General features: G+C 40.8%; 2 protein-coding genes across 2 annotated transcripts; one reads left to right on the forward strand and one right to left on the reverse strand.

The window, feature by feature from the left end:
* The first annotated feature begins 1010 nt into the window (after window positions 1-1010).
* Window positions 1011-18138, forward strand: si:dkeyp-19e1.3 (USP6 N-terminal-like protein). The gene is made up of 14 exons (XM_049723178.2): window positions 1011-1268; window positions 9207-9274; window positions 9423-9508; window positions 9647-9686; window positions 9794-9874; window positions 10203-10310; window positions 10383-10492; window positions 12043-12091; window positions 13198-13318; window positions 13564-13658; window positions 13801-13866; window positions 14323-14422; window positions 14944-15096; window positions 15282-18138. The coding sequence occupies exons 2-14, from the start codon at window positions 9209-9211 to the stop codon at window positions 16490-16492; spliced, it is 2286 nt and encodes a 761-aa protein (XP_049579135.1). The 5' UTR covers window positions 1011-1268; window positions 9207-9208; the 3' UTR covers window positions 16493-18138.
* On the reverse strand, window positions 18081-23272 carry uevld (UEV and lactate/malate dehyrogenase domains). Its single transcript, XM_049723181.2, has 13 exons — window positions 23113-23272; window positions 22019-22103; window positions 21863-21928; window positions 21622-21785; window positions 21415-21553; window positions 21315-21341; window positions 21147-21241; window positions 20650-20755; window positions 20150-20320; window positions 19682-19846; window positions 19501-19585; window positions 19288-19411; window positions 18081-18950 (listed from the first exon to the last, which is right to left on the reverse strand). Exons 1-13 carry the CDS (start codon window positions 23152-23154, stop codon window positions 18786-18788), a joined length of 1434 nt encoding a protein of 477 aa, XP_049579138.1. The 5' UTR covers window positions 23155-23272; the 3' UTR covers window positions 18081-18785.
* Between the last annotated feature and the right edge of the window lie 432 nt (window positions 23273-23704).

The raw sequence follows: 23704 nt of genomic DNA on the forward strand, positions 1-23704 counted from the left end.
TTTGTTTGGTAGTGTGCCGCTTTTTTCCAATTTTGCCTCTGCAGCTCCAAATATAGTTCAAAATACCATGGATTTTTGCAACGATTCATAAGTGACAAGAACTTTTAACAAGTGAATCAATCAATCAATCAATCAATCAATCAATCAATCAATCAATCAATCAATCAATCAATCAATCAATCAATCAATCAATCAATCAATCAGAGTCAGGCACTTGACAAAAGACGAGTGCATCTCAGTAGTGACGTTTATTTTAGTCGTTAAATTCAAAAGTGAACTTTCAATCCCTAGTACGATAAATAGAATACATTTATTGTATACTGAATATTTACAATATGGGTTTCGCTTCTTGAACTGAGCAAGTGAAATTAAAATTCAAACGATACAGTGTTTTAATTTATTGAGACGTGCCTGTCCTATGAACACAAATCCTCGCTAGGGGGCGACATAAATTGACGCTTATAAACCAATAGTTGAAAACATAAAAATACAGGTACTCTATAGCGCTTTCACAACAGCTGCAAGGCATGACAATAATACTGTAAATATATGTTGAATAAAGTTAGGCCTTTTGAGTGAGGATGCTTTTTCAACGCAGTTGCACAAGTTCACACACCCCCTTATAAATGAGGACGTGGCAAAACAATTTTCGTTCGGCAGCTGGAACAGACCAATGGCATTTCAATTCCTCATTGGAAACATTGTTTGATACACGAGTAAATTCAGTTAGAACCTTCCTCAATGCTCACGGAACGATTTAAACTTGACCAACCCCGTAAACCTGTTTTTTTAGCAATAGAGGGCGCTAAATGATTTGACATGCATATTTAGGAGCCTGACAGTTCCACGTTAATGTAACATGTAACAGAATACGTTATCTGCTTAGTCTAGCTAAGAATAATTAATGTAAATACAGTATGTTGGTGTAAATTAGCACCATGAAGATTCTGTTTGTTGAAACGGAAATGATTTGACATCATCATGTATGCGCGTGAGGCTAGCGCGCCCCCGCCCTGGACGAGCGCGCACGCGTGCGTCTCAACTGACAGCAAAGCGCCACCGCGTGCGTAAACAGCTGCAGCCTGCCAGCTCGTGGAACGTGCAGATGACTTGAGCAGGGTCGGGGAATTATCGCTCCGATTTGGAGACTGCAGTTTATTTTTTTTTGTAAGCATTACTGGCATGAGCGGCTCGATTGAACGGCGAAAGAGAGAATGAGAATCGTGGATTTTGTTTCCACTCAGCACAGAAGAGAACTGACTCTAAAGGTAAGCAGAGGCGCCGGAAGTCAACTTTATAGTTCTAACTATTGATTTGAATCACTTCGTTTTGAAGATGCTGTTTAGATGTCCCGATCAGTTTTCGTTTGTTTTACAACATGGAAAATAAGCAAGTAAAAGCGTTTGCGTTCCTAACGTCTGTTACTTCATGCTCGGAATAAACACTCCCAGAGGGATGTGCTGTTTAATAAGTTCAACATCCGTTTTAAAATCAAAATCAAACGCTAAGATTAGAGGTCCATTCATTTTCCCCGTGTTGTTTGAGGCAGTGTCAAGTCAGACGTTCCCAAGGTTTGATTGCACGCAAACATCATTGTGATAGCAACCCACTGTATTACCTGCAGTATCTATTTACAGTGACGTCGTGGATAAATCAATCAATCAATCAATCAATCAATCAATCAATCAATCAATCAATCTTGGGCATCATTAAAGTGCCTATTGATATGCACCCAGGAGCTGTGGGTACACAAATGTGTGACGACCTTTTCCACTTTTATTATGTACACTGACCACACAAATGCTTACAAGTAGGCCAGTGACTGTTTTGCTGTGCTACGTCATCCATCATCCATGGCTAGACCTCTTCAGAACATCATTTGGGCGTCTAACTGGTTCATGTAGGGGGAGGGGGAAGGCCACAGACCATTTGAATGGGAAATCTCCTGCAGGACAGCACTCATCCTCCATCCCATGCCAGATGTCATTGTTTATTTTGTGTGTTTTGGTCTTCAGTGTGATGTAGCAGATGTGCATGTTGCTATTTGTAGGTATATCCTGCACTGTAAAATTACACAGAGACACAGTGTTTTAAAGATCGCAAGAGTGACAGAAAGCAAAAAAGAGGAATACTTATGCAACGCTGGTCAGTATTTGTCATCATAACCTGTAAGGCAAAAGTGGCATTTTAACTTTCCCATTTAAATTGCTATACAAGTGTAAGAAGTTAAGTTCTCATGTTCCACTGTTAGGCCTAAAGTTATCTTGTTGGAGTTTCAAAGGTGCAGATTACTTTGTGTGCTAAGAGTAACTTGAATCAATTCCTGACTGAATCAAGAGTCATAGGATGACAAACTAATCACAGGCTCACATGACATGTCATCACATTCTCTTTGATGCTATTTTGAGATCATGTTTGATCCCTGTAAGTCATTCCTGCTCTGCACATAAAGCCCCCCCCCCCCCCCCCCTTGTAAATTCTCATCACGTAAGACTGCTGACGATCAGCACATTTTGGGTGTTGATGTTCAGGATCAATATGTTTTCATTTAACATAATGCAATTAAAATTGCCAACCACATTTTTATCGATCTGAAAAGAGATAATCACTTCAACATAATCCACATCATACAGTCAAATTGTCAATTGTATGACATCAAAGTAATAGGCAAAACAGAAATCCTTAAACAATTAGACATTTGGCCCATAGATAAAACACAGATGATTAAATTGATTGAGTCATCAGAACAATGGATTTGCAGCTCTTCTGAAAATGTTGTAACATTGTAGAACCTAAATTGAATGAACAAGAAAGTGTAGGCCTATTTTTAGCACTACTTGTGTCACATTGGGATGAACAAGCTGTGCTCTGGGCATGCTGCCACTTAAATTGGATACAAATTTCCCTAGGATTGTTGATAGCTCTCACTTGATTAAAAGTCAACCTTTCTTTACTGAGAAGACCAAATGGGTGGGTGGCATGATATCCAAAATAACTGCTTATGTTTGCATAAATGCTATATCGAGCTATTTGGGAAATTCCCTCTGTGATTGTTTCCACTCTTACATTTGTTTCTACTTGGAAATACATGTTTAGGAGGATCATGTTGAGATAGCGTTAACCTCCTCCCCGTGTATATTCCCGTGCTCTAATCCTCTTTCTGTGCTTGCAACCCTCACTGAACATGAAAACCCTAATATACGTACATCAAGCTTTTGACTTGAAACCAGCTGATCTGACTAAAGTACGGTTCCCTAGCTACGTGAATTATTTAGTCTGTTTGGCATTGTAAGACAATCCAGTGTGTGGTACAGTTGCACGATTGTAGTGATATTCCAACAGTGAACAATTTCTCAATATTTGTGCTTGTCTATGGTTTGGGATTGCTTTAGAGAGATCGGCCGCTTTATTCAGATATATTTAAAATGTTCTGTTTTCTCATTACTATATACCAGACAGTCATTAAAATTGTAGATGATAGCTTTTAGCTCACTTCACTGCTTCCCTTTTTCATCATTGCCAGTAAGATGCTGCATTTCTAAGACTCTGACTTTTTGAGTATGATCCTGTGGTTTTATTTTTTACGAATAACGCTCCCTTGACATTCCTGCCCTTCTCATACCACCCGTCTAAAATATTCTCCTAGTCTGGGAAACAACTGGCTGGCCAGCCATTCCAGTATCTAAAACTTAGTGGTCATTGTTATATTTAGACATCCCACCCCCTCCCCAAGGTAATGATGGGGAAGCAAGGACAGGACCACAGGGTGTTCTGGCCCAACACATACTATGAAAGGGAAGTGGAAGATCCCACCCCGAGCCTGACCATATAAACCTTAACACGTGGAAAATGTCGGGTAGGTTTTGGGTGGTGTTGGTGAGTGTGTTATCAGCTTTGGGAGAATGATAAGCGCCCTGTCAAAGTGCTGGCTCTTGCTCCTTTAGGGACCACAAGCTATTCTGAGCCTTTTTCTTTTTCCACTGTCACCCTCTGTATGGTTCACCCATGGGTCACAGTCACAGAATGTCTGTGCGGCTACTATTTTCAATTCGAAAACAGAAACATTTTTTGCCATAAAAAGAGATGGAGGAAAAAGAGGCTCAAGCGACAAAAAACAACTATTGAGTTATAGAGGTGTCAAAATTAATCGCGTAATCAATTATCAAATGTACCAACAACTATTTCAAAAAAATCGAGACATCATTTAACGTCTTTTTGTAACATAAAATTCTTCTGATTTAGGCCTCTCAATAGTGATCATTCTCTGATTTCTGTCATCTTCCATGAAAGCGGAGTGACTATCTTCTGTTTGGAACCAAAATAAAACAAACTTTTACTTTGGAAAACAATGACAGAAACAGTAACTGAATGACTTTAAAAACCTTGGTGAGTAGGTACATTATTAATCCTTCACGTGTGATATTGCTTAAATGTTGTTTGGTTGTTGTTTTTATCACTAGGCAATACCAAAAACTAATAATTTGTGAATTAACCGTAACTAAGGAAAATTGTTTTGCAATACACTTCAATGCCAAATAACATTTTATTCAATTACAGTGACAGCCCTATCAATTTATCAGAGAGAGCACAGTAGGAATACCTCCATACTTTTTGTATTTTACGATTGTGTTTGGTCTGCTATCCATTCTACTCTTTCTGTTCGATTAATAATTCATTTGGATCGACGCATCAGTGTCGTCAAGGAAAAAGCATAGCCAAAACCGTTCACTAAATATAGGCTGCTTGTGGTGCCTGAAAAACAATTTGCTCACACAAACAACATGCCTATTGTATACCTATTGTATTTAAGACCTTGAGACCAGCTTCCTGCCCATCATCTATGCAGTGGAATAACACAAAGCCAGAACAGCATCTAAATCAGGGGTGTCAAAATATTTTTTGTCACGGGCCGCATCGTAGTCATAGTTTCCTTTGGAGAGCCATTATGACTGTCAGTGCCTTATGGTATATGAATATACAATGTAGGAAGAATAACTAGTTTTGAAATCAGAGACTTGTAAAAACTGTTTAAATATTTTAAAAAGAGGAATGCTAATAAAACAATTCTAGAAAGTTTTCTATTTTTTATAAGTGAAGACTATGTGTAATTTTAGTATTGACACATGAAGTCGATGCACAATTTGTCTTCGCGGGCCACATAAAATGATTTGGCAGGCCGTATCTGCTCCCCGGGCCTTGAGTTTGACACCGATTATCTAAATCATTATATCCCTGGCTGAAATTGTCCACCCCCTTGCGCCCACATTTTTCATCGCCATCACGTTTTCACTTCCTCGAGACAAGTGTGCTAACTTTGTCTCTAATACAGATTAAAATCAGATGGACTCACGTGGGACCTCAGATCATGACACGTGCTCACTTTTACCAGCATATTGTTGTGAGTGCCTGCATAACAAAATGTGTTTTGGAGGTCCATGTCCTAAATAATAGCAAAGGGGACTGAATTTAATGCTTTTAAAATATACAAAAAATGACAGCTGATATTGAAAACCTTGGGGGGGGGGGGGGGGGGGGGGGGGGGGGGCAATGATAATGTAATGCTATAGGTAAGGGATTTTCTTGCATGACATTCCAACGCAATACTGAAGTCATTCATTTCACCTGAAGTCTGCAAGGAAAGGTTTTTACCTCTTGCATAAACCCTGAACAGGTTAAACAGTTTTTTTTTTAAATTGATTGATGGACTGCCCACATTCTGCAATTTACTGTCAACGCTGCAAAACAGCCAATGAAAGCAGACATTCCTTTGGTGCATTCTGGTTACCGGAAGTGTCAATGAAACCACGTAGTCTTGCTTCAGACAAATAGTTTTGGTTCACAGCAGAGTGAACAACACTATTAAGACAAAAGCCTTTGGGCTTGATTAGACCCGATGGTGATGACTCTCCTTTTGTCCTATGATGCAAATGTGTCTTTTTTTATGACTAATCGAGAGCTTTAGTTGTAAAGAATGCAGTGTCGCTTTGGAAATACCCTCACAGCCAACCTTCAAATGGGTAGCCCTGTTGCTGTAGAGTTACAAATCCTTTCTGTACTGGAGCTAAAGCCCTCAAAGCAAGTTTGCACGTGTAGTTAATGGTGTTTGGATGACCACTGAGGATTGACTAATCATCCCGCGGCAAAAAAGTCTCCCTCGGGTCTTCCAGTTACTTTACCAATGCCAGACTCTTAATCTAAGATTTTCATTTTCTCTCATGTAATCCTCGGTTGTAAATCCCAAATCAGATGAAGTTTGATTATGGACACAAAAATAGATGATTTGGGGATGAAGGCAACGGAGGGAGCCGCAAAGATTACTTACATTTTGGATTAGTCAATAGACATGTTTGTGTTTACAAACTCGGATGGTGCACATTGACTGGGTACAGATTAGGGTCTCTATTCTCTCGCTCTCTCTATGTCTCTCCTTCTGTCTCTCTCTCCCTCTTTCTCTCACATTAGCCTCAAGAGCAAGAAATAGCATGTTAGAGTTCCCATGCATTCATAGCCCTGTTGCTACGACTCAACAAAAATAGTTCATTTGATTTAATTGAGACTCAACAAAAATATCTGTGAGGTTGAGGTACATTCAGATACTCTCACAACATTTCCAGCAACAAAAATCATTATTTTCCGTCTGTTGTTTAGATTGATTTTTGACGAATGCCAGACCAAACAACTGCTCTAAACTGTTTATTTTTTATTTTTATGTAAAGGACACCTGAGCACACGATCTCTTTAAACCACATTACAAAGAAGTCCGGATTCCGAATACTTTGCAAACTGTTTGTGGTTACAGCTAGTATGTATGAGAACAAGTTCAATTTGGAGCCTCGTGTCAAAACAGGACATGATGTCATGTCACTGAGGCCTCTGTCTCAAAGGCTCGTATCCTTTAAGCAACCAGGTTATTTCTATTTAGTCAACAGTTGTTGCTTGGATAGTCAAGCTACTTTATTTTCGTCTCTTTTTTAAGACCACTGAACTACTTTCTCACAAATGCTCGTTCTGCCCGCTTTCTTTTGACATACACACTTAATAATAATAATAATTGTATTCATAATAATTGTTGTAGTTTTTGTGAAATTTGCAGATTGTTTGTACTTGTGTGCAAAATAAAAATGAATTTTGGTAGCAATGCATTGCCAATAAGTGTCGTAGGAGCAATGCAACTCCAGCTGTGCTGCTTGATCTTCTGGTGTGTTTTCCTTCTTTCTGACTCAATGTTCTCAAAACAAAAATTTGTCTTAAGTCTTTCGTAACTTACCTTGACATTTCAACATCTGGAAGGACACAATTTTAGGTGTGTCTCAACTGTACAGGCAATATAGGACTTTTTAAAGTGAGAATTTGAGACTTTATTCAGCTAAAGTTTTTGTTTCACACAGTTCTTGTTCAACCTGTTGTTGAAGGAGTGGCAGTCACTTGTTTCCTTTTCTTCCTGACCCCTACACAATACTATCTGTAGTCAGAAGACTCAACACAGGAAGTAAACAGCTTGAAGCTATATGATGAAGCGCAACAGACCAAAGACACAATTAATGTACGAGCATGGTTTCGTTGTTTAGAACTGGATGGAAACAACTTCTGATGTCGGCTTTTTCTTACAACTGTTACTGTAGTATGGTCGTATGTAAATCCAGAGTCGATTATTGAGCCCAAAACTTAACTGTGAGGCAGACATGTTAACCAAAACAACAACAACAAATATTGCCTGATCAGAGACTGACAAAAAAGGGAGAGTTGTTGAAAACATAGAACAGCAAAATACATTTGTTGTGTGATCTTGTTAAACTACTCACCTTTTGGAAGCTGTTCTGTACAACAGTTAATCCCATGGCCATTAAAACCATTGCACTAATGTTATTTTTTATTCCTAAAATTGCTCCCCTTTGACATTGAGGTTATTTTTTTTACACCATTCATCCTACAAATTTCCTGAGAAGTCTTTTTAAAAATATTTTTATATTTTTTGGCAATTTTGCTTCTTATGATCCAAATCGGTAGTAACCGTAACAGTCTAGTTTCCAATGCTTTTTTTTTTTTTACACTTAGTTTTTGGACTCAAATCTAAACGGTATGTTTTCAATACACCAAGTTTTACATAGAGCTTTTTGTTGCAGGAGCATGCTTCATAGACACAAGTAAAAAGGTATTTGTGTGCTCGACAGGTGTACTGACATCTGTTCCTACACAACGTAATACACAAAGATCATGGCTGATGACGTATTCTGGTCAGCATCAGTGAAAGTCTCCCTCATACTCCCACACTGTAAGAGGAAGTGTTGCTTAGTTCTAAAGACATATAAATGTTGTCTATAATAAATGCAAAGTGGATAAGAGAGTGTTTTGGTGTTTATTCTTATGCTCTTCACTGGTTTTTGATATCCAGAAATTACTTGTTGATCTAGAAAGCATTTGAATTAGGCAAGGGCTGCTTACTAGTTTTACAAAGTCAAAGTTTCAATAACCACTAATATGATTGGATGCATATAAAGTTGAATGAATTAGCCAGAGAGGGGAGGGGTGAGCAGTTGCGCACTGAGGAGAAGTCGGGAGGGAGAGAAAGAGACAAAAGCCTTCTTTGCTGTGTTTTTGGACAATGCATCTTTGCATTGTCAAAAAAAAAAAAAAAAAAAAAAAAAATGTGCCAGCCGGTATAAGTTAGCCCCAAGAACAATATTGGTAGCCCACGGGTCTGTTCTAAAAATACGAGGAGTTCACCAATGATGGGACACTGTGATTGATTGAGAAGGATTAAAACAGAGGAATGATGTTAACATGTATTCATTTAAATTTAACACATTTCTTGTGTACCTTTTTCTGTGGGGAGGGATATTGTTTTCATCCACACAAATACAGTATTTCAAAAAGCTGTAATTTTAATACCATGATCATGTGACACTGCAATATTTTTTCTCACAGTGGTCATGTCATCATAATCTAATATCAGACCATGCCGACATAGATTTGTCGATAAGAAGCTAATTGGTGTTCTTCAGTGTCCGAAATGCCTCATAGAGGCATAAAGGAACTAAATAAATTAATGAATAAATTCAGACTCTTTCGACTTTCATTCTACAAAACATTAAGAATTTGTGTCTTCAAGGATGTCATGATTTAAAACAGAATTACATTTTTTTGTGGTGCATTACTAACCTCTGATAGTAAATTCTCGAAAACTCTTTTTTTTTTTTTTGTTTCAGCCATGAAGAAGGACATAGACACACTGATAGCAGAAGAACGTGCTGACATCATTTCCAAATATGACAAGGTGAAAGAAACAGAAATGCAAAACTGCTGCGTCTAATTACGTCGTGAACATTAAGCCAAAGTGAAATGGGGATTTGAGACGACACTAGGTGTTTCCTTGTCACCCTAACTTCTATTTGCTTCTTGTTTCTGGCATGTTTTTGTTTCAGGGCAGGCAAGAGGGTGTCAGTATTGACCCTTGGGAGGATGCTGACTACAGCATCTATAAGGTGACGGACCGCTTCGGCTTCCTGCAGTAAGTTAACCAGCTGTAAGGGCTGATGTTTTTTTTCCCCTTAGACCATATCCGTGGTTTTCTGTCGCCATTTCTTCTTCATTCATGCCACACGTGGTTTATTTTGTAATGTCCTCTATGTCTCAATCTTTGTTTTAGTGAGAAAGAGCTACCGACGCCCAGTGTGCTTGAAGAAAAGGTATTTATTTATTTGGAATTGAGCTAATCTTAACTGTTTTGATTGCATATGCCCCTGCATTGACCACTGTCACTGTCCTGGTATTTATCCATATTTTGCTTCTCTAGCAAAAGCAACAAGAGCTTGACCGTGTGGAGAAGTGGCTAAAGATGGTGAAGAACTGGAGCAAGTATAAGAACAGTGACAAAGTGAGTTCTCTCTCCTGCTTCATTTGATTTAGCAATCACACTTTTAATAACAAACTACATTTGTGTTAATGATAATTAATCAACCAATCTCACTTTATTTCTTTACCTACCTTTAAATACCCAGGTAGGCACTTGAGAATCGGTTCTCATTCGCGGTGACAATCTGCCACTTTTTGTCATGTGATCATTCATTTTTGTATAATTGTCATTCATAATTGTCTAGGGCTACTTTTTGATTGGACTGTCTAGTTTTGTCTCTTTAAGCCACAATCTCTTCTCACTGATTGAAAGGTCATTGTTTATTTTGCCACTGTCTCATGTGTTTCAGTTGGTGAAGCGTGTTTATAAAGGCATCCCCCTCCAGCTAAGAGGCCAGGCCTGGGCTTTACTTTTGGACATAGAGAAGGTTAAAAAAGACAATGAGGGAAAATATGAGGTATGGATACTAAATCTGCCATCCATTAGTTCCCAGCAGCCAATCCCTTAACATTTTTTTTTCTTTTTTCAGAAAATGAAGCAGCAGGCTCGCTACTTCTCCACAGAGATCAAACAGATTGACTTGGATGTTAACAGAACCTTCCGGAACCACATCATGTTCATGGACCGCTTTGGAGTCAAGTGAGTTCTTCTTGAGCGAGATTCTGAGGAACATCTTGTATTTGAACGGTCCAAATATATTGTTTGATCAATGTATCAAATTACATACAGAGAGTTGACTATACAAATTTGACTGCAGCAAGATGAACGTTTCACTGTCCTTGCAAAGAAAGTGACAGAGCTAAAAGTTTTTATTCCAAATGTCTTTGGTTGTTGTCTCTTGTCATGTATAGGACCATTCAGAGTTCTTGTTTTCGTTTCTTTTCACATGACAAGTTCAGGTTTGTTCATGCTGGTGTCCGGTTGGGCGTGACCTTTGGCTTGTGTGTGTTGGGAGCTTCCCAACACACGCACACACACGGGCACACAGACTAAAGGGCTAGTTTCCTCCTCTCTCTATTTTATTAGCCTTCCTGTCAGTGCACGAAGCCCCACAGGAAGTGGCATTTATTCAAAAATGTGCACTGACATTAAGTGCTCATACAGAAGAATCACAACCACAATGACCTATTCATTTGACATATCATAGATTTGTGTGTGGAGGAAAACATCCACTTGAGATGTCATAATTTCATAATTTCCAATTTACATTTCTTTTGAAATTGGCGTAGTGAGTTGTGCGTGTCACAGTGTTCTTCCCCACGGTTGAGACAGAATGAGACCAAAACACAACTCCATCCTGCTTTGTTGCCCACGCTTTCCCTACAAGTCAACAGCTGTCCCCCCCCCCCCCCCCCCCCCCAACACACACACTCACACCCACCCTAACACACATGCTCACACATGCGCATGCACATCAACAACATCCTCTATTTAGAGCTCCTTTCCTGTCTCAGTGAGTGTTTGCAAGACGTGTATATTCTGTGGGGGTCTGGTGGCCAGACATCCTCTGCTGTCCGCAATGCATTTAACTCCACAATTGCAAACATGCATGCACAAATACTCATACACACATGCTTACTCTTAAGGACAGGCTTTATATCTTGTACAGAAAATTCAACAAACTGATTTAGTGTGGCGACGACCTGTAAGCAATTGAGAGCTCGATTGACTGACTAATTGATGGCTGATTCTCTGACTGATTGATTGATCAATGTAGTACATCCCCTCTAGGCCCATTTCACTTGAATGGGGAACTGACAAAACAGACTAGAAGAGGAAGTTTGCCCCTTACATGCTACAGCTTTAACAGAATACATATTATACTCTACAGTATCTCTACTGTTACAGAGATGCTGACTCAAATGTAGGTAAATTCCCTTTTTTACAAATTTATCATGAATCATAAAACGAGAGTATTCTTTAAAGCATTTCATCATGGTTCTTGGTCTCTTATGTTTATGGATTTTCATCCAATTTAATATTCTGTACTTCAAAGATTGTCAGCCTCAAGTGTTTCTTCCAGCTATTTTAATGTGTTAATGTGCCCTGCTGGTAGAGTTAATTTGAGGATATGGTCATTTAATCTTGATTTAATGGACTCCACAAAGCCAGGGTGGTATTTAAGCTTCTCTAATTGTAAACCAGTCATATTTTCATAGTAACGGTTGGTTTCTGTGTTCCCTTTTCAGGCAACAGGCACTCTTTCATGTACTAGCAGCCTACTCTGTCTACAACACGGTAAGATATGTGGATTACCCCTGCGTTCACAAGCGAATGATTTCACCTATATAAATAAAGACAATAAATGTTACTTACAAGTGCTGCCCCCCCCCCCAAAAAAAAAAATACCACTGCAAAGCTATTTCTTTTTGTCATGTCAATGAGATTTTCACGCAATATGTTGATATTCCATGCATGTATTTTATATGAAAAGGCCATAAGGTTTCATTGTATATTTTCATCTAAACGCCATATTGCTAATATTCTTAATTAAGTCTTTTAAACACATTAACTCCACTACAGTGCAATATTGTGAGCATTGGAAAAATAAATACTATTAAAGACAACCGAATGAAATTAGTGACTCACCAATTTCAGAATACAGTATCTTGTATGCAAGACACAAATTGCTGTCAGTTTGAGTGGGTTACACATTGACATATTTTAACTTTGCAAATACACAGAACATGTCAGTGCTCACAAAGCACCATCCAGCTCTGTTTGTTTCTGGTAGGGATGTGTTAGTGGTTCCTGTGGAAGAGGTGTTTGAGCCATAGGAAATGGCCATGTGCTAATTCCCTTTTCCCCATATCCCTCCACTCACAAACTGCTCAATAGAAAGTGGGTCAGTGGGAGAGCACAAGAATGAAAATTGGAGGAAGGGTACTGTTGGTGGTGGGGCAGAGGGGGTTTGTCCTTTCGCCTATGTGACAGCGGAGAAGAATGTGAAGAATGTTGTGTAACCTCGGTGTAATCGCATTGACTTTTATCCTTTCAAGGCTACGATGAATGGGCGATTTCCTCGGCCCAAATATGGAAAAGGCCACTATGCACATGTTACTCAGTGTGGGTTCAAGGTGTATAGAAATTCAAGATGAAGACATGAAAATTCTGGGACTGCCGTAAATATTTGCACAACCTTGGTGTAAATGTTTATAATATTGCCACAATGCATTTAGGAGGTCTGTGAGGTCTAAGTGTAAAATTCTGTGTAAAAAAAGACCCTGCACACATCAGACATTCAGTGCATTCTTCAACCTAGTCCTGTGCGTGCTCTGCTAAATTATGAATTATTCCCCTTATTTGCCAGTCGAGTTGAACTGTCTCTTCTGCCCTGGTCCCAGGAGGTGAGCTACTGTCAGGGGATGAGTCAGATCGCTGCTATCCTGCTCATGTACCTGAATGAGGAGGACGCCTTCTGGGCTCTGTCCCAGCTCCTCACCAACAGCAAACATGCCATGCATGGTGAGACAACACAAATTCATCAGAGCTGGAAAATGATTGAAAATACTCTATCCATGTTGCTATAGTATATGCCTTTGAGTAAAATCTACATCAGATCAAGTTGAGTAATACTTGGGTAAACATATGTTTACCATATAATCCGATCCCTCGGTGCAATTGGTGGAAGACCCAATGTTTAATTTGAAATATTATGTCTCCCATCCACCATCTATGGTCTGCTGATGTGTGTTTTTCCACCGTGCTAGGTTTCTTCATCCCGGGATTTCCCAAACTGCAGCGTTTCCAAGCCCACCATGAGCGGATACTCTCCAAAATGCTGCCTAAACTGAGGAAGCACCTGGTGAGTGACAGCAATTCAGCTCAAGCTCCTCTTATGCTCTTTCTCTCCATGTTGGAAGACTAAATGACGTGCTTTTTTCCCAAGATAACGCTAGATTCAGTTGTAGTTTGAAAATCCTAACCAGCCTTTTCCTTCTTCACAGGACATGGAACAGATGTCATGTGGGGTTTACACCACTAAGTGGTTCCTCCAGTGCTTTATTGACAGAGTGAGTGTTTGCTTTGCTTCCCATTCCGTCCATTTTCCTTTTCACCTTGTGATGTACATGATCGCTTGGGTGCTGTAGCTCAGTAATTCTCAACTGTTGTGACCGTGACCCACAGTTTCCCATTGTCGTAAAAATGCGACCTACTTTATTAGAAGTTAGGAACAAGATTTATGGGGGTTTAGTAAATATATTGTCCAAAAACACATGAACTGTATGTGTTATTTTCTCAAAATGAGTTTGATGTGCCACCAAGAGCATATTGCTAGCCATGACGTCTGCCAGCCAGAGGCAGAGTTGCACTCTATTTGTTTACAGAGTAAACTAATGTAAGAAAAAATATCATGATATTTTTATTGACCATTTTTTATTGATTTAATGAATTGGTAATTAATAGGTCATTCCTTATCACAGGCTATGATATTTTAATTTTCTCTGTGCCGTCTTGTTAAATGGCAGAGCCCCTTCACACTCACCCTGCGTTTATGGGACATCTATATTCTGGAGGGGGAGAAGATGCTGACGGCCATGGCTTACACAACCCTCAAGTTACACAAGAGTGAGTATGAGGCCCATTGGCTGTTCTTCCGTGCCTTGTCTCCTCCGTACGTGTCGGACACGCAGCTTTTTGAAGTCAACGTGGCTGCTGTTGCTATACCGCCGCATGCAGCCTTCTGGTTGGCTGCCTACCAGATGGCTTACATAATGCAAGTGGTTGCTGAGGAGAAGAATGGAAGCCTAACCTTTGATTGGTTGCTTCTGCAGTTTGAGCATCACTTTGACACAGTAGATACGTACTTTAATAAGCCAACCTTAATAAGACAACTCTCGAGCAGGGGTCTCAAACAAATTTGTGATGAATGGCATATTGTAGTTCTATTTTCCCTCTTAAGACCATTTTGGCTTTGAAAAACACTAATTGTACTATTGTCACCTCATATTATTGCATAATACACACATTTGTATATTGTATATTGATTTTGAAATCAGAGGTCATGGAAAATTGGATCTGGCTCCTGTGCCTTGACTTTTTATACTGTACCTGTGCAGCTACTAACGCTATTCTTTGTGTCCAATCAGAGCGTTTGCTGAAGTTTCAGTTGGAGGACCTGAGGGAGTTTCTTCAGGAGCAGCTGGCTGCTTCGTTCTTACTTCCAGATGACATAGTGGTGGAACAACTACAGGCTGCCATGTCGGAGCTACGCAGTAAAAAGTTGGACCTACCTCCTCCGGGTACAGTCTTTCCCCATATGAACATATATGAACCACAAAATGACTGATCACAACAGGGGGGAAATGTCAAAATTTGGCCCGATTATCATTTTATGATGCTTGCTTTTCATACGTATTGGAAATTATATTGCTGATGCAGAAAACCAACCTTTTTTTTTTGCCTTTTCTGACACATGGCTTTTCAGCAAAGTCAGAGGAGCTACCAAAGAAGCCCCTTGGTCAAGAGAGGCCGATTCACCTGCTCCCTCTGCAGCCAAGCTGTCCTCTTGAAGTCAAAAGTGATCTGCAGCCCATCAGCCAGTCTAATAAGGAGAGCATCACCCCAGAGCACACCAACCCCCAAGCCTCCAAAAGCCACAACAGGTCAAGCACACCCTCCCTGCTAGCGGCTGATTCAGCTGCATTGCTTCCAAAAGTGACACCGAAGTGCATGCCTACCAGAGCACCTCCGTTACCTCCCAAACCAGCAAACCCCTGCGCCAAGGTAAATGATGCCAAAGATGTGAAGGGAAGGAAACTTTGTGAAGCCCCAGACACTCAGGAGGAGCCTATGGAATGGCCCCCACCCTATGAAGCCACTTCTCTGGATGATCCTAGCATGCATATAGAGATGTTGGACTTGCCAGAGCTGCCACCTCCCCCATTGATTTACTCTACAGAAGAAGAGCAAACAATTAGTCCACCGGCCCAGAACCTTTCCCCGCCCCCATCGGTGGCAACGTTAAAGCATTCTCCAGAGGCGCCAACCAAGTCGCTGGTGTCTTCTCCCTGCGGCTTCACATCATCTTCCTCTCCCAGGCACCCTCCCCCCAAGCCCACTAAATTTCCAGTGTCCCTGTACGTTCCAGCATCTTCGGCCGACAGGCGCCCTTCCAACACCTCCCAGTACGACAACCTTTCCGAGGCTGATGATGACGATCGTTGCCCAGAGAGGTTGTTGGGCTCCACCCCCGAGGAGGTTCCTGTCCACAGAGACTACGACCCCGCTCTATATCCGCTGCCTCCACCTCCCATCTTCATCCCGTCATCACCGTCTCCTCTGCTGTCCTTACACTGCACTCTTCCCAGTTTGCCTCAGGAGTCAGAATATGAAGGAGATGACCGCTGGGTGGAGGGCTCCATTATCATCCCATCCCCTCCGCCCAACTTTGCAGACAGACTCTCTCCCCAGCCGTGTCACACAACCACCTCGCCCCCTACTTACTCTAAGCCTTTCACTCGGGGCCCCAGGGACCATTCTGCCTTCCCGGCGCCACTCTTATACACCAGGTCTCCCCCGGGCCACCCCAGGTTCTCAGGACAGTCTGCGTTGGGAGTGCCTGAGGTGCGATCCAGCCCAGACTTTTGCAGGATGCCGCCTGCAGGACAGCAGCCTCCAAAGTCAGTCACCTTTTAAAGTACACTTCACATACCAGAATGAAGTATTTGAGTTAAAAGGCCAGTAGCCAGTCAGTGTGTCTTCATGGCAAGCCTTCTCAGCATTTGATACGTACAGTATTATACTAGTGTGCTGAAGTTTCTATGTACTACTGCAACACGCTTTATCCTAATAAGACAACTCAGTGCATCTTAGTAGAATGACTGGCACACAAATTGAACAACTTGACTTTCTAGTGGTATTTTTTTCCCCCACCTCTGATTAACATCTCTGCACACTAGTAGAACAACTCAGACACATACCTGTACATTCCATTCATTCACAGTGATGTCATACAGTAGTGGAAAATATGTTCCCCGTAAGAATTTTCTTGAAGATGCAGCATAGTAGTATATGGACAATTGAGCACACTGCTGGAACGGCTTGCCATTGTGGCTTTGTTTTGTGTTGTTTTATCACTATGCCCACATTTTTACGACAGAACTTCTTTTCTAATTATCATTTTGCACTTAGAACTGCTGTTTGCCTTGCTTGTGCATTGGCGTTATGGTCATTTCCTACCTTATCAACAAGCACAAAGAAATGAAGCTACCATTGCTTCATGTACAGTTATGCTAAATATTTTCCCACAGTGTCTTAAATGGAGTTCAAGGAGGGTCTCAAAGCTCACATTTGGTCCTTTGCTTCCCTTAAAGCCTTCATTGAACAGTGAGCTGCCTCGCAGCTTTTCCTTTAAATGTCAAAATGTATTGCGTATCTTTAGGTCAAAGAGAAACAACTTAACTTGAGTGTAAACTAATAGGAGAGGTTGTGGTGCAATAAGTTGATTCATTTCTTAGGCACCACAGGTTACCGTTTGTTGTTGCCATTTTATTGTTGAGTTTTAGCTTTCTCTTTCGTAATCCCACATTGTATAAAACTAAGATGAAAAGCATGTCATGCATACTTGAGAAGTAGAAAATGATCACTTATGAACAACATCTCCCTCCAGTGGTAGTCGGTTACATCCTGCATTTTTGTCCAGGGGTGATGCTTTTGACAAGAGAACATATCGTATGGGCATGTAGTTAGTTTTCTATATGAAGGCATTTCAAAGGCCCTTGTGAGAATATTAAGACATATTTAATATCTTTTGTGTTTATGCTCAGTTTGAGGTTAGGTCACTTTAAAGTTGTAATGGCTCAGTGTAAATTTTCCGGAGAAATGGAATTTAAGCCATCCTAGGAGATTGACGCAGAGCCTACTATTTAACAGGATTATTGCTAATTCCCACATAATATATACTGTACATTGTTGCTGTAAATGTTGTATTGCCTGATAAGTTAATGCATACCAGACCCCACGAGTGAGTGCTATCCTTTTAATCAACCACTTTATCCTTTTTTTTTTTTTAATGACACACAAACAGCGAAAAAGAAAAGCCCTTCCTTGGTGGTGCAAAACTGGTTTTTATATGTATTCACTCCTAGGCTGATGATAAAAATATGGACCTAAATAGTTTTATTCCAATCTGTTGTGGTGGAGAGTTGGCAGCAGACCAAATGAAAGCTTTTTGTCTGCATTTGGCCAATATTTGTCACTGTCCGATGAAAAGCACTGTACTGTGTAACTTCAACTGTATTTTATTTTCATCTTCTGATAAATGAAAACTTTTCATCCATTAATTTTCTTTATGGCTCTTCCCGTTTAGTGTTGCAGGAAGCTGAAGCTGGGCTCAGCTGACATTTAGCAAACCGCTACATGGACTGGTGGTCACCAGTCAAACAGCGACAACTATTAACATTCACAGTCACTGAGTGAGAATTTGGGGGTGTACAAAGTGCTTTTAGTTGGATAGCAATTACATTTCTAAAAACTAATTGTGCATGTTTTCCTTCTTCTCATTCAGACACCTAGTGTTTTGCACTCCAACAAGCATGTAAATGTGAATGTATTTCTATTCCAGCTGTGCAAAGAGCAAATTCTGTTCAATTTAAAAAATCAAATACCCTGGTAGCTTGCTTGTGTGGTTGGAAGGAAAAAAAAAAAAAAATCACATCAAACTTACAAACCCTTCAAAATTACCTCAAGCAGAAAAATCATACCTTTGCACTCAAGGCAATAGCTTAACGTAAAATGTAACATTTCTGTGAGAAAATAAGATAGATATCTCCATGTTTAGTATAAATATAGAATTTGTACAAATATGTGATTTCTTTCTCATTCCATGTCACTACAACAAACAGGACGGTTAAAGACAGGTTGTCCATGCATTCAAACATGCTCGTTAACCATCAAGTTATGAGTGCGGTAACATTACAATCACCACCCTTCATATCCTCAACTGACTCATGAGATTAGTGAGTGATTTGATGCTTTCCTTCAGCTTAGAATCTTCCTCCTTCCCCAGTGAGACACCAGCCAGACGCATGGACCCGCTTGATCCCAAGAGGCACGGCAAACTGAGAAATACCTCTGCCCCTATTCCGCTCCAGCCCTAGACGAACAGTGCACATGAGCCCTTTAAACACTGACTTCCAAAGAACACAAATTGCGTGCCTAATTATAAAACACTATTTGTATTTGCATTTAATGCATAGGATTCAGATGTCAACACACACCATCTGTGATTGTGTTCAACTTAATCATAAGATTATACAGGACAGACGTAGGTATGAATGAATAATAACCATAACAATGCATGCATCTTACTCGCCATCAGGAGAAGTCAAGCCACCGGTGGCCATCTTGCATTGCCACTTGCTAAGCTAACCTAATATGAATATATCGATACCCTTAATGATCATGCATACAGTGCATCATGCATGTGTCACCTGGGCAAGAGTGGTAATGGAGTGGACTTTCTTCCTATCCGTCAGGATGCTGTTTGTGATGTCAGCAACAGATAAACCAACAGACCATGAGCGCTGACCTTGATTCTTCATGATATCAAAGGCTCTGCAGGGACACATGATGTCAACTATCCAACTATATTCAGAAGCGATCAAATCCCGCGCTGAAATTGAATTCATAACTGATGACCTTACCTGCCGAGCAGTGGTTTGGTGGCGTCCAATCCTGTGATTTCCAGCAACTTTTTGGAGCCCGGCTCATTGTTACTCATCACAGGGACTGTGTGACAAAGTGCTGACAAGTTAGTGTCAATGGGAAGCAGTACAAAACGAGCAGCATAGCTGGGAAACAGCTCATTGAGCGTTTCACAATCACCTTTGTTGTCCGAATGCTCTCCAATGACCCAGGCCTGTTTGTGAGCGTTTAAGGAAATATTCAGAATGTAACTAAGACGCTCAGAGTCCAGATTACAGCCCGCCCCGATGACTTGCGTTGGTGGCAGCCCGCTCTGCCTCCATGCAATGTGGGTCATCACGTCCACTGGAGACAAGGCCCAAAGACACATACAAAGTTTTTAGACAGCTCTTCACTTTGTCAATTAGAGCCTTAGTTTAGTTTTTGTTTAATTACATTTTTGTGTATTTTTGAGACTAGTGCAAAAACCTGGGCAAGACATATTTGCTGTGGAAGAACCTGACCTCACTCTCATCGAGGACTGTTGCGCTAAACTAAAACTGGCTCTCTAGTGCAACAATTACAAACTTCAAGCACACAAACTGAACTTTCAAGCTCAACAGCGCTTGGTATAATAATTTCCTAATGTCCCAATACTTTTGTCAGTACCTGGCTGAGAAGCGATGATCATGACAGCGCTGGGGTTGAGCTGCGCCAATGTTGGAATGATCCCTCTGAACAAGTCGACATTGGTCTGGACCACGCTTACATACGACTGCTCGCCACTCCATGCGTTGGCGGTCACCACGATGACCCTGGAGCCCCTGGAGGCAGACAAATCTGACAAGAGCAGAGTCAAAATGTCAAAAACAGTTACTGTGTCATCGAGGGAAAGCACCGAGCGGCTGAAGAATGTGGGGAATTCCTTGCCAGCACAATTCCTCAGTGTAAATGGAATCTAACCAAATGGTTTAATGAAGGGCTAGTTTTTGCTCAAGGGTCAAATTGATTTTTGAAACAGAGAAGGGTCAGGTCATTTGTAGATGAGGTAACAAAAAAAACTGTATTATTTAAGTTCAAGGATTGTAGGACCCTTGACTGTATATGCTTAATGGCCATAATTAAATAACGGTTTAGTATGTGTACATTTTGTGAACTACACAGTGTACCTTTGGACACCTCGATCTTTGGCAGCTTGAATATCTCCAGATCTGTGCTGCCCCCCTTGGTGGAACTCTCGGCAACGTCAATGAAGACGACCTTGTCTACTTTACACTGAGGACAGAAAAAAGGGATTCATTTTCTACGCAAGGCTTAGAATAATTTCAAATACACAACAGGCTGTGAACTACGCAAAAATCCTAGATGTCGGTTTGATATCATGACCATATCTCACCATAAATCATTGGCTGTGAGCTTATTGCGGACTGAGAATAGCTATTGTGCCATTGAGAATCGTAAATACATGGCACTGCTCCCTATGGAAAGTCCCCAGAAATAACGTAAAGGTTTTATTTATTCATTTACAAACAGCACATCAAGGGACATATTGGCCTGTTCCTTTTGGATACAACTCAACAAAGTGCTACCCGCGTTTGTGTGTGCGTTCAGAGAGCCAGTGCAATAACTCAAACAATAATGCCTTCCATCTCTGAAAGATACAAACCTTGGCCAAAATGCTCATCACTGCAGCCATTCCTAAATCCCCTCCTCCGACAACAGAGACTTTGTGGAACGGCTGATCATGTTGTCTGACGGTACCTGAAATTTAAAAAGGTAAAGGTTGGTGAATGGGAGGGGGGTTAGCACAAGTGGAGCAGTTCAAATGACGTACTTGGCTGATCATGGTGTCTGACAGTACCTGAAATTTAAAAAGGTAAAGGTTGGTGAATGGGAGGGGGGTTAGCACAAGTGGAGCAGTTCAAATGACGTACTATCATTGATCCGGAGATTATTAACAAACGCCAAGAGCTCCTGAGGATTTTTCTCTCCTGGGACGGAAGAGGCCAGCGGAGGATCTTCTTGAAACTTGCAAATCATCTCCTCCAGAAGAGCCACCACTGATGACTTGGGCTGCAATTGGAGGACAACTCATGAAAGCAGGTGACAGTCAACATTTACAGACAAGAAGAACAACATACGTGATCCCAGTTGTGCAAAATAGGTAAATAGATGCGTCCTTTGGCATCCACGTGTTTGCCCTCCCTGATTATCATGTCCGGCGTGGGCCTGAGGAGGCAAATGGGAGGCGTGACCGGGAAGGAGTCTATCAGCCACAGCTGGATGGGGAAGTTGTAGGAGCGTCCTTTGAGAGTAAAAGATACAAATCGGTGTCCTTCATCACACGACACCCGAAAAGATGCTCTCAGATGTAAATCTTACCTTCATACTTGACTGGAAGGTTGCCATTCAATTTCAGGAGCTCTTTCTGGGAGCCATCATTGAACGCTACAATTTATAACAGAAGTTACCAAGATATTGTGATCACCGCGTGTCTATCTGTGTGAGACATAATTGTGAACATGCACAAAAACTCACTATATCTGCCTACAGATGGGATCATCCCAGGGAAGGCGTTCTCAATGTTGTCCAACTCCTCAAGAGCAACATCGTGGAACTTGTACTAAAATTAGACAGACGTTCAGATGGACTGATTCAATTTCTACGATTCATGTTACGTTAAATTATTTCTCACTGGTATATCAGATTAAATCTTGTTTATTCTAGTGCTGTTGCAGGATTCCTCCAGCACACTGGTGTCAAACTCCAGTACTTGGGGGGCCACATTCCTGCATGTATTGGAAGTTTTCCCCGTTAAACACACCCGATTCAAAGGATCACTTCATCCTCTCGTTCAGCTGGTGCCTGATAATGATCCTGATGAATTGAATCAGGTGTTAAACGCGGGAAACTTCGAAAACTTGTAGGAATGCCCCCCCGAGAACTGGAGTTTGACACCCCTGCCAAGCAAGCCCAAAGTGGGAGTGCTATACAAGTGCTATACAAGCCAAAGCACAATTAAAGTTCAAATATATGTATCTTTTCATCTTCTGTTTCATATCAATGGACGGCACAGCTGTCTTTTCAAACTTCCCTGTAGCAGACATGTGTGACGTCACGAACGCTGTGATAATGACGTCTTTGATCCATCGGGGAATGAGTTTGAATCTCTCTTTCTTTTTGTATATTATATGTTCTGTAAAACTCTCTATATGAATAAATATTGTATGTTACGATGATTGCAGTGTACCTACTTTTCTCTAAATCCAATATAATCTTTCACTAAAAAGCTTCACTAGCATGTGGAAATTATTAGTAACCTAGTGCTCTGGCCAAGTTGGCATTTGCCAACGAACTTTACGGACTTCAGCATTAAAGTGAATATTGGGCGAATCATGTATTAAATCTCTTGCGGATCTAATGAAGAATAAATAGTCAAATACATTCAGTGTCAAAATAATTCAACACTTCCGTGTTAATTTTGGAGTCACGGAACTGGTCGAGCCAGTTGTTGACACTTGACAGCGGTCAGCTTGTGCTATCACGCTGTGTTTGCCGGCCGGCAATTTACATCCATGTTCATTGTTTGTTTGAATATCAACGTTCCATATTTTGGAGTGTCTTTCACTCACCTTGGTTATGACCCGCTGTATTTTCTCCGACCGGAGGTCCATCTATGGAACGCTAAAGTTAGGAGCAATCGCCCTCGGTTGCTTCTACTTGACTGCGCCAAACTTCCGCAAACTTTCCCGAGTAGCTAGGTAATATCGAACTCCGCCCCTTTGGAATCGGCTACGGTGTCTCGAGAGGAATAAAAGTGTTGTTGTTGTTGTTGTTTTTAAATATAGCTTTGTACGGGCAAAACAAGAATATGGTTTGGAGCTATTATTGGGCTCTGGAGTTGTGCTGAGTTAGTAAGCTTGGACATTGTCAACCTCGGAATAATAATAAATGAATAAGTCTTTTTTTTTTGGGGGGGGGGGGGGGGGAGGTCAGACTACATCCTTAGTTAAACAGATCATTCAATACTGCCGTGAATTATGAAATTAACAATGTATACCTGTAACCGGTATTTGATTGTTTTCATGTTTTCTGAAAAAAATATTTAAGCCAGTATTATTATTGCTGTCGTGAGAATTTCCATTTTCTCAAATCAAATTCTGCATACCACTCATGTATCTTTATGGCACTTGAATTTTTTTAGGGTTCAGGGTGAGATGGAGG

This window comes from Syngnathus scovelli, chromosome 6, assembly GCF_024217435.2.
Source record: "Syngnathus scovelli strain Florida chromosome 6, RoL_Ssco_1.2, whole genome shotgun sequence".
Lineage (NCBI taxonomy): Eukaryota > Metazoa > Chordata > Actinopteri > Syngnathiformes > Syngnathidae > Syngnathus > Syngnathus scovelli.